The 12473-nt window shown below is 30.0% G+C and overlaps 1 protein-coding gene across 2 annotated transcripts; it reads left to right on the forward strand.

Moving 5' to 3' along the window:
* The first annotated feature begins 3598 nt into the window (after window positions 1-3598).
* Window positions 3599-10792, forward strand: LOC113854862 (pollen receptor-like kinase 4). Of its 2 annotated transcripts, none has more exons than XM_027486146.1 (5): window positions 3599-4103; window positions 4201-4245; window positions 8463-8989; window positions 9210-9878; window positions 9960-10792. In XM_027486146.1, the coding sequence occupies exons 1-5, from the start codon at window positions 3649-3651 to the stop codon at window positions 10598-10600; spliced, it is 2337 nt and encodes a 778-aa protein (XP_027341947.1). In that variant the 5' UTR covers window positions 3599-3648; the 3' UTR covers window positions 10601-10792. The 2 variants fall into 2 exon arrangements, with proteins under 2 accessions (XP_027341947.1, XP_027341948.1); XM_027486147.1 differs by having other exon boundaries at window positions 8466-8989; window positions 9960-10728.
* Window positions 10793-12473: the final 1681 nt, after the last annotated feature.

Here is a 12473-nt window from a genome sequence, read left to right on the forward strand (position 1 = left end):
GTTGAAGAAAAATATGACATGCACATAATTTTAAAAAAATAAAAAATATTTATCGTTGTTGCATTTCAACAAATTTATTGTATAAAAATAAAATATCATTTTTATATATTTAATTATATTTTTTTATTTTTAATTTAGATTACTTATGATTTTTATTTTTTAAAAAAATGGAGCTATTAAGTATGAATCTTTTCTGATTTAAAATTATGTAAATTTAGAGTATGTTTGTTATTTTTAAAAAGTAGTTTTTTATTTTTAAAAATAAAATATAATATAAATTTATGCTATATTTTATTTTTAAAAATAAAAAAATTTTTAAAATAGAAAACAAACATGTTCTTAATCTCTAATTGATATATTTATTTAAACTTTAAATTCTTTATTTTTTTATTCAAATTTGTAAAGAGAATAAAAAGAAATTTAAAACATAAACTAATTTTAAAAGTTAAAAAAAAAGAAGAATAAGTGATAAAAATGTAATATATAATTTAGGCTATTTTATAAAAAATGTAATATATAATTCCCTAGATACAAAATATAGTTTATCTCTACTCCTTTAATTTAACTTGTTTTTGAATAATTTGCTAAAGAGGTTGGGTTAGTTTGATTGCAATCAAATGATTTTGAAAGTAATATTTTGGGAAAAAAAAAACAATGATATGTTAATTTAAAAATTGTAAGTTATTAAATTATTTAATAAATTAATAATTTAATATTCAAATTTGAGGTAATGATACACGAGTTGTAACACCTTATTCTAAAAAATTTGTATAATTTATAAATTATATTTTGATCAATTAAAATGATATATCTTTTTTTCATAATTCTATGAATTTATATAGCAACTTACTTAGAATTTTAATAATTTGTAATATTGATATAACAACTTTAATGGAAATTGAAAAGAGTAAATAAATGTCATAATTATAATGTAAAAGTTTTCATGAGAAATCTGTAGATACAGTACATATTTCAACTTAAAATATTACAAACTGTTTGTCAAAAAGAATGAAATTTACAATAATATTTACATAACTATAATGTTTATAATCCATAAAAATATATAAGTCTCAGAGCAGTCTTCCTCAAAACTAACTTTTGAAGATTAGTTTTATTCATTTACTCTGTGTCAGTTTTCTATCTCAGCTAAGTCTTCTGAATCTAGATCCTTGTCTGATCCCAGGTAGAGATCGTCTGAATCAGCTCGACGGTCTTCTAAGAGTCATGATTGTGGTAGGTGAATAGATATGTGAGGGTTGTTGGACTTCTAACAGTACCATTATACATATATACACATAAAGTCTGGTGTATCCTATTCCTAACGAAGTTAAAAGGAATACTACAAGAGAAATCTATTTCTATCATAATAAAAACCCTAGGTTCATCTTCTACAAGTACAACAAATTTAAAATAATTTACCTTCTGATACTCATTAAATACATAATTTAATTTAAAATGTACAAAACTATCAATTAATCTAACTCTTCCTTAATGCTCCGTCGTCCTGGGTTCCTAAAAGTTTTAGTAAGGATGAACATCTATTCTATCCCTTTATAAATGTTCAGCATAAAAATCATAATTCATACATCAATACAACACATTCAATTTCATGAATTCATATTCACAAACACATTTAAATTACAAATAACAATCAACATTTTATTATCTATTTTTCCTTTCTCTTATTCCAACACGCATTTCCAGTGCACTGTGATCACAGATACCGATACCTCCAGTGCTTCTCAAGGTCTTACTCAACTAGATAAATAGTCGACGGTTAGCCTATGCACATGGATACAACATGTACAATAATCAGGCCCCTTAGCAAAGGTATAATCAAGAGTCTAATCAGAAAACGAGTGTGAGGCCATGTGACGTATTCGTTTTCAGAAAGAGTATGTACATATACGCGAATGTTGATCACCACTCTACGTTTCCCCAAGATTCTCATTGTCTCTAGACTCTATACTCCAGTGCATCTCTATAACTATTCACACTAGATTTAATCCATATTCGATTCTTAGAGTCATTCTCATAATTATTCTTTCTTTCCACTCATAAGATCATGCTTAGTAAAGCACTTCTAGACTAATTTTATTCCAGTCCATTTTATATTAATATCATTCTAATATACCATTCTACTCAGATATATATTTCATAAAATCTTATGATAATCATTCAACAAATTTAATCATCTTTCACATTAAGTACTCATCATGTAATACATATACACATATATCAACCACTCAACCCAAGCAACCGAATAGTTCAAATAATTAAACAAACATCTTTTCAACTATACTCAACACAACATATATCATACTCATCTATTCACATACTAAATTCATATAACAGTGTTCTATGAGCTCAACATAAATACTATAATAAAAAGATAAAATAGAGCTCTCCTTACCTTAAAGATGAGCTCACAAAGATATATTGAAAATGGTTGAGGAGTCAACTATGGAAGTTCTCCTAAACACCAAAAGACATCCATAAGAAACAAAAATAGGAAAAATGATCAGAAAAACTCAAGTTTAATCCGAAGAAACTTATTTAGAATCACTTAGCTTTATCGTCCGAGCGTGATTGTAAAGAGATATCAGAGTTTTTGAAGCTTTTTATCTGAGTGAAAGGAAGAGAGAGTTCAAAGAACTTGAGAGAAGGATGTGAGTTTGAAATAGAACGAATTTTTCATGTGAAAAATCTCTTAAATACCCTTCAGTCCCGCGCGTTTTCGCTTAAGCGAGGTACAACTCGCTTGAGCGATGACATCTGGCCTGAGTGAGATATGCAGACAGTGATCTCGCTCACTATTTTCTGACATGCTCGCTTAAGTGAGCTAAATCTCACTTGAGCGAAATGGTGTCCAAAGAGCACTTAATTTCTCCTATGGGTCCTCGCCTGAGTAAAATTCTCAGCTCATCTGAGCAAGATCACTCTCGCCTGGGCGAGGTGACAGTTGGGCAACATTTATCTCATTTTGCTTGAGCAAGAATTATCTTGCTTGAGTTAGATAGCTCTGCAGCAAGATATTTTTGCACGCTCAATCTCACTTAAGCAAGATTCACCTTGCCTGAATGACATCTCCTGCACTAAAACTCTTATAAAATCCTTCAAACTTACATTTAATTGCATTCTAATACTACTTAATATTAAATAACATATAATTACCAAAAAATAAAAAGAGGGTGTTACACGAGTAATATTTAAAATTGTATTTTATGAATATGTTTTGTTTTAATTCTTTTATCAAAACTAAAATTTTAAAGATTTTTTTATCGCATTCATCATATAATATAATAGTATTAATATTTTACGTTAACAAATTGTTTCATCTCTTAGAGTCTCAAACTTGAATGAGAGTCGACACAAAGGGTAATTTATAAACATTTACATATTATATATTTATTTTTCATCAAAGATATTAATAAATAATTTAGTCTGATATTTGATTGTGTTTAAAACTATGAACAAACGATCTTAGAAGTTTAAGCTGTCAAATATACGATATTTTGCCATAAATTAATAATTTTTCGAAGTTAAATTAATAAATAAAAAGATAGGAAGTATAAATATTGTGGGCGGGAAGCGTAGAGAAAGGGAAAAGAAGATAATATGGTAATTTAGAAAGAGAGGAAAAAGATAATGGTAATTTATGGCCCAAGTTCATCGCTGTACTGTGGATGGTGGAGGCCTTTCCTTCAGGTTGAGGCAGAGGGCAATTGGCACAGTAATAATAGGTGCAGCAGCAATTGTTCCAACAAGAACAATATGCGTAGTAGGAAAAGAAGCATCGCTTGCAAATTGGACCTCAGTAGAGCATGCCGCAGCTACAGTCTGGCTCTAGCACTTACTACCTTTCTCTCAGTTACTGCGGTAATAGCTTCTGTGGCAACAGCAGATGCAACTCCTGAACCGGAGACTCTATCTAACATACCCCAAACATTGTCCGGTGAGTGCCCGTTGCCCAAAGACTGCAAGAAACCTAAAATACAGAAACCCAAGTCAAGGAAAGCCGAAACCTGCACAATCAAGTGTGTCACTACTTGCATCCGAGGCGGTCAAGGCTCTCCTGGCGAAGGCCCCCTTAATGTCATAAGGTACCATACCTTTTAAAATTCCTAAATCTTATAGCTTCATATTTTAAACAATAATTCTTGTTACTCTAGATTACTTAAATTCCCTTCATTTGTTCAGACCTCTCGTTGTTTTCAAGCAAGGGTTCCGTACTCGTCAATACTGGTAAATCACTTCAACTGTTTGCTATGTACTTTATCAATACGTGTCAAAATTGTGTGTTACGTGCTAATTTTATGTGATCGTTTCGTTGCTACCACATAACATATCAGGAGATGCTGGGTGCCTTTTCTTTTCTTTCTTTTTTATAAAGATACAAGGGCACTTGCCTCTTGTACCAACTGAAAATTCAACCAGAAGCTTGTGGTTCAGTTTGGTTTGACTGAAATGTAGTATGAAATTTGAACTAAATTAAGTTTTTTTCTTCTTCTTTAAAAGATATCACTACTGCATTACTTATACAGACTATTCTTATATTTGATTAATTACTTTCTTACATAGTCCAAACAGAAGAAAACCTTTACAAGAAATTAAAACATATTTTCATATTTTATTGCAAAGTGATGACATAACCTCTAGATTGGTTTAATACATATTATACCTGTATATTTAAATGACAATTGTTTATTTATTTATGAGTTTCATATTTGAAAATAATGACCCATTGCAACATATGTTATACATATACATTCATGATAAAAAAAAAATTTCAATTCATTTATATACCTTGTTCAAGAAAATATATAAGAATAGACAAGAATATTTTGGTTTAGTTTGTTTTTATATATAATCAGCTCCAGTGCAAACCACAAGTACTAAATTAAGTATCTAAATGTTATGCAAAGTAGATATTTATATTTCTATTTTATTGACTAATTGATTTATCCATAGATTTAGATAAGCTAATTTATATTACTCATGTCTATGGTTTAAAACTCAATTTTCCGTGTTTAGTTCAGTTAGATTTTTTTCAAATAACTAATTGTTATCAACAACAATATGGGTTACGAACTCTAAATCGATAAAGCACAATAAACACCACCAATTTTTCCATATCTAAATATCCATTCCTAAACAAAAGTTTTAGCTATTCATAACAATAAAGAAAGCTCTTCCCACTATCTACGATTTTTAATTGACTTTACTTTGAAGAACTGTTCTTCCTTTGATTTGGTGTTTGAGTGGGTAAAAAGTGTGGCAAATTTAACCCCCCATCTTCCTTTATATAAAGTGTGCCACTAGTGTAATAAAATTCTGATCCTATATATATAACTTTTTCTTGATTCTTTTGAACATTTTTTTTTAACTTTTGGAATTTTCATACCAGTTTTTGAAATTATTTTTAATCTTTCTAAAATCTAATTTATCCTGTATCATTTTTTAAAAAAGTAAGTATTACTATTTTGAATAAATTTTTTAAAAATATTTATATGAATATAACTTATGTTTATGACGTTAATGAATAAAATTAAACACTAATATCCCAAAATAATATCATATATAATGCTCAAATAACTCTTATTTACGAGAGTTATGTGTGTGCAAACCCATTTCAAATACAAGTTCAGCCATCGATAACTCAAATGTCCCCTTGTAAAACTACCTGCCTACTATAAGGGCTTTTACCACCATTAACATAAAATTAATACTACCACCGTAAGAAAACCAAGAACTCTATTTCCTTTACTGCTTATATTAGGCAATAGCAATTAATGTCAAGTAGTTAAGTTATAGTAGTTAATGTCACTTTTTTGTGAATAAAATGATTTGTAAGCTGAGCAAGTAGAAAGATATAGCATTTTACCGGTCACTTCTTCAGCTAATGCTTACTTGTCCTTGACTTGTACAGTTTGGTGGAATGTTCAGATATCTGTAATTTGATAAGCGATGCTGACAATGGACGTTAAATTTTTATCTTTTCTAGTATTAATTAATAATTGATGTTTATAAAATGTTGATCTATTATCCGGATTTTTTTTTATCATATAATGTGTATATTTTTTAGAATTAATAATACTAATCATAATAATGTGTACTATATTCATGTTACTGTGGGGAAAAAAACTTAAGGAGAGGTGGATGAATCCCTTTGTGTTCATATTATAGAAGTTATTGCATTGATTTCATGGCAGAGTTAGCTTGTCAACAATAAGCTGTGTGTTTAGTTTGGGGGTAATGAGAAAGTAAAATTTTGGGGGAAGAATGTTAAAGAAAGTGAGCATATTTTTAAAGACTTCTTCATATTTGACGTTAAGGTTATATGGGTACTCAATTAAAGTAGTTTCAGATCAAAGTAGTATCAATAGAACCATATTCAATGATATTTGAGAGAGTAGCATGAGAAGTATTTTATCTTTTGCAACTTGTTCTTCTACATTCAAAAGAAGATCTCCCCTAACATGGTTACGTGGTCCCCAAAGCTTCCTCACATGGTCTAATAAAATATTATCCCTTGGATATATTTAATAAAAGATTGAATGATCTTGATAAATATTTGATACTTCTTCTAAGAGTAAGATTAAAAAATTATAAATATTACATAATAGTTCTCATATAAATATTTCAAATTATCTAAATCTTACATTATTGTTGGGATTATTATTAATCTGACCAAATTTAACTAAAAAATAAATAAATCTATTCTCAACTCTGGGGGGGTTGGGAAAGGTGCACCACTTAAGCTGGTGGCTGAGAATGATGATCATACGGTTGTTGGCGCAATACTGACTGGTGACCCGACTTAAGGTTAGGGGATGGTGGTGATGCGGGAACCTTATCGGTGGCAGTGGGCAAAGGGTTGTTGGCGTTTTCTTTGAGCAGTGGTGTTGTGGTGGTATCCAATGAGTCAATGACGGCCTACGAAAGGGTCAGAGACGATGGTCAATGGTGTTGGCTATGAGAGACGATGATGATGCTTTCAACGATGCCATTTTGATTCACTTGAATCTTGAAACGATAAAAATGATGGAAGTCTATGGAGTTTTTATTTTTACCTTGAATTACTTGAATCTTGAACTTCGTACTTAAGGGATTATTTGATTTAGAAAATTATGTTAGCTGTTGCTAATTGGTAAAATCAAAATTCACACAACAAATTAAAATATACATGACAAAATTATTTCCACAACTGCTTTTATATATAATATAGATTTAAGTAATTACTCTAATAATGAAAATGTGTACTTGGATTCATTAAACTTTATTGATTATTTTTAAGTGTTGAATTTATAATATTTAATTTAAATATATTTTTTATATTTACTTTTTGAATAAAATGATTTTATGAATCAAATATTAATTTAAATTTTCTTTATATTATGTTAAAATGATACTTTTTTGGTATTTAATACTTTATTTACTAATTATTTGTATGAATATAAGATCATATTATGAATCAACCCTTTTATGAAGGTAAGTAAATATGATTTACGTTATTAATTCTTTTTATATGTATTAAATGACGATCATAATATAAACAAAATATATGATGTATACAAATAAGTTTTATAAATTATACTTTTAATATTTTAATTTTTTATAACTAAGCTACAAATTTGAAAATTTAAAGATTCACTTAATATTAATTTGATTTTCTAAATAATTTTTATACTAAGTCCTTCGGTGATTTCACATATACAACACAATTTATATTTACAGGCTTTTTAGTATATTTTTAAACAATTTAAGGTGCAATGGTATTGGGGTTGTATTAAAATACAGTCTATTCTAATAATGGAAAATGTAATTCCCGTCTATGGCAAAGGACACGGTTTCACATCTTAAATTACATACTAAAAGAAAGAAGGAAGAAAATTAGAGGACCTCCTTAGACCTCTCGCGCAAACAACTCAACTTCTGAAAACACCCAAAATTAAGTTGTCACGGTATGCAAAAAGTTAGCGCATTCTTAGTTTATTCCTTTCATTTCTTGTCAAACTTTTCTTGCTAGGCTCTTTCCTGGCCTTAACAGCTCCATCACCATTGGCCTTTGGCCATTAATGATCAAAGATGGTGCTTTATAATAACAATGATGATGACCATAATAATAATAAGAATGAAGAGAAAAAAATGACATGCAGCTGAATCCTATCAATACCTTTCTAGGAATTTTTAACATCATTATCATATATCCTGTGGGTTTTGGTCTTTTCTTCCCGTCATTATCGTTGTCATTGTTGATTGTCAATGCTAATGGGCGCGCGCTCTGCTTCGCTTGTGCGCGCACCTGCAGCAACATCTAATAATGTCCAGTGCAACGTTGTTTTAGTATTGGTATCAATATTATTATCATGTTTGTGTACAAAAGTGATGTCCTTCTCCTCTTCAGATGCTGAGGCGTTATTAAAATTTAGGAATTCTTTAACGAATGTTGTGGCCCTTAGCAGTTGGGATCCATCCATAAACCCAAAACCGCCTTGTTATGGTGACATTCCCAATTGGGTGGGCTTGGTTTGTAAGAATGATAGGGTTTGGGGCTTGCGTCTCGAGAGAATGGGACTAGGCGGCATCCTCAACATGGAATTTCTCAGTTCAATGCCGGCTCTGCGGACGCTTAGCCTGATGAACAATACCTTTGTGGGTCCCTTGCCCAACGTCAAGATGTTGACAAATTTGAGGTCCCTTTACTTGTCCTATAATCATTTCTCAGGACAAATACCTGACAATGTTTTTGCGGGTTTGCATAAACTGAGGAAAGTGTATTTGGCCAATAACGAGTTCACAGGTAAAATTCCTTCCTCCCTTGCTACTTTGCCTAGTCTCCTCATCCTCAGGCTCGACTCAAACAAGTTTGAAGGCCAAATCCCCCAGTTTCAACACAATAATTTGACGATTATTAACCTCTCCAACAATGACTTGGAGGGTCCCATCCCGATCAATCTACGCAACTTTGACGCCGCCTCCTTTAGTGGTACGTACGAATCTTCTTCTTCTTCTTCTTATTATTATTATAACATACGCATATATGCAATATGATCAAATAATATCATATATTAAATTTAATAAATGATATATTCAATAATTTTTTATTAAAAGTAATTTTTCTTAATTTAAACATAAAATCCTCACAAAATAGAATGGAATTGGATTGTGATGAATTCATTACTCAATATATTGGCTTGAGCATGTAGGCAACCAGGGTCTTTGTGGGCCACCTCTGACGAATAAGTGCCAAGAGGCAAGCGCGGAGACTACTGGGAAAATGCGCGTTCTGAAAATATTACTTGCTGTGATCGTGATAGCATTGATAGTAGCCATCCTGATTGCAGCGTTAGTGATATGTCGCTTGAGGTCACAGTCACATAAGCACCCTGCAACTGATGAGGCCTCAATGTTCCAGGGGCAGGCCTCCAACAAATACGTTCCTCCCGTTTATGTAAAAACCAAAAGCCTAGCGGATCACTATGATGCTAGTCCTAAGAAGGTGTCGGGTAACATACATGGACATGGACATGGACATTCTAAGAGGGGGGAACAAGGCAGCAAACTGACATTCCTCCGGCATGACGGACTTAAGTTTGATTTGCAAGATTTGCTGAAGGCCTCCGCAGAAATTTTAGGCAGTGCCTCATTTGGGTCTTCCTACAAGGCTGTGGTTTTGGATGGTCAAGCCGTGGTTGTCAAGAGGTACAAGCAAATGAACAACGTGCCAAGAGAGGAGTTCCATGAGCATATGAGAAGACTAGGCAACCTCAACCATCCCAATCTTCTCCCTCTCCTCGCCTATTATTATAGAAAAGAAGAGAAGCTCTTACTTTCAGCCTTTGTTCATAATGGTTGCTTAGCCAGCCATCTTCACGGTAATTAATTAGTTCAGTGCCTATGTATGTGTATATGTAATTAATCATTATATATGTGGTTAATAAATAAATTTGTTGCAGGTAACCATAACTATCAAAAGCCAGGGCTTGATTGGCCAACTCGCTTGAAAATTGTCAAAGGTGTAGCCAAGGGTTTGGCTTACCTATACAACGCACTCCCAAGTTTGACTGTGCCTCATGGTCATCTCAAATCTTCCAATGTGCTTTTGGATGAATCTTTTGAGCCCCTACTCACTGATTATGCCCTCAGTCCTGTGATCAACCTTGACCATGCCCAACAAATCATCATGCCTTACAAATCTCCGGAGTATGCTCAACTTGGCCGCATTACAAAGAAGACTGATGTGTGGAGTTTCGGGATTCTTATATTGGAGATCTTGACTGGAAAATTCCCCGAGAACTATCTTACACACAGGCATAATAGTGATTCTGACATAGCCAATTGGGTAAATACCATGATTACTGAGAAGCGCACTAGTGATGTGTTTGATATAGAGATGGGAGGAATTGGAAATAGTAAAGCTGAATTGCTCAAACTCCTAAAGATTGGCTTGAGTTGTTGTGAGGAGAATGTGGAAAGAAGGTTGGATATCAAGGAAGCTCTTGAGCAGATTGAAGACTTGAAGGAGGGTGAAAATGATCATGGAGAATACTCTTCCACCCTCATCACCACCGAAAGGGATGCTTACAGAGCTGTATGAATTGTCGCTCACATTTTTTCTTCATCATAGCTGTTTCACTGGGACTTTATTTGGAAGCTATCAAATTGTACGCGTGGAAGCTGGCTTTCCCCATGAAGATGAATATATGCTATTAATTAAACTTGAATTCTTTTAATTTAGTTTTTGTGTCTATTTGTTTTCTTGTTAATCACATATCATAGGTATTTACAGTGATTTCTCTAACTGAACCATTTTGGACTGTTAACTTTGTCTACATAGAACTAGTTAGGTTTAGGGAATTTCTCTCTTAATTTCACAATTTATGTAAGAAATAGTCTCACATTTTTAATTAATAGTACTAGTTACTCGATTTCATGTTATACGGTTGTCCGAGTTTATATAATAAATTTTTATTTTTATATTATTAATTATTTAAAATGTGTTAATAATAATATTAAATAAATATTTTATTTATGTTATATTTTATTTCAATGAATGAATTATTATAAATTACTTAAAAATAGAATGAAAAATATTTATTTAGTATTTTAAAAAATTATTCAATATCAATTTTCATATAAAAAAGTTCATGATATCAAATAAGCCCCTACACTAAAATGGTCCATACATTTAATTATATCAAAATACAAATTATTTTTGTATCTTTAAAAGTTTTAGGAATTTAATATCACAAATATTCAAAATACTAAATTAATGCTATGCATAAATCTTTCAAGAACTAAAAAAGTTATCATATTTGGTTAGTAAACTTATTTGCACCTATCATATTTTTTTTCTATATATTATAGTAATCATTTAATATATTCTATTGATTAATAACGGCTTTATTTGGGTAAAATGTTTTTTTTGAAATTTTTATAAAAAAATAGAATAAAAAGTATTTTTTTCATAAGTTAAAAATAACTTATACTCTTTTATTATTTTAAAAGTTATCAGAAATTCTCTTATTTAATTTCTCTAAGATTTGAAAAGATAAATTATTTTTAATTTATCAAAAAAAATTTATTCATTTTTATACTAATTTTGCTTTTTTATAAAAACTTCTTGACAAATCCACTAAAACAACTCAAAATAAATTACCCTAAACATTATCAAACAAAATAACTAATTGTGCTAAGATTTTATATTGATGTCCAATATAAAATCAAATGAAATTTTAATAATTTTAGTCTCATACAAAATAAATTAAAAATTTTAAAGATAAATATTTTTTTATTTTATTTACTTTTACAAAAATTACGTGTCTAATTTTTTTACTCTTAAATTAATATTTATTTCTATTTTTTTTTAATTTTCAATAACTTTTAACCAATAGCTAGAATTATGTTAGAGAGTGTATTGCTAGCATTCTTCTTAACTAAATGTCTTACTCTTATTCATTCTTAAATTAATATTTTTTTTCTCATATTCTTTAGTTTTAAATAAATTTTAGCCAACTTATTCAAAGTAAACATTTCTTGAATATATATATATATATATATATATATATATATAATTTTAATTTGATATCATTTTGCAGTACAAACTATCACATATAAAATACTTGAAAAAATCCATAATTTCAAGAGTAAAAAAAATAAAATTGTAAATGATAGAATTATAAAGAGAATTACATTGAAAATTAGAAACAAAAATTAATAAGGCAATTCAAACACTAGTCAACATTTATAATTAAGTTCTAAAAATCAATAGTTGAACTCAAGTTGAACAAAATACAATTGAGGAAATTAAAGAAGTAATTGCGTTAGATATTAATATGCAAAACAAATAAAAATAGTTATATTAAAAAATGCATGAAAGAAATTTTAAAACTAGTTATATTAATAATTGCGTTAAATTATATAATTATAAGACTTGTGTTAAAGTTTTTAATTAAATTAATTAGACGTTA

This window comes from Abrus precatorius, unplaced genomic scaffold (genome assembly GCF_003935025.1).
Source record: "Abrus precatorius isolate BTA unplaced genomic scaffold, Abrus_2018 Scaffold11, whole genome shotgun sequence".
Classification (NCBI taxonomy): Eukaryota; Viridiplantae; Streptophyta; class Magnoliopsida; order Fabales; family Fabaceae; genus Abrus; species Abrus precatorius.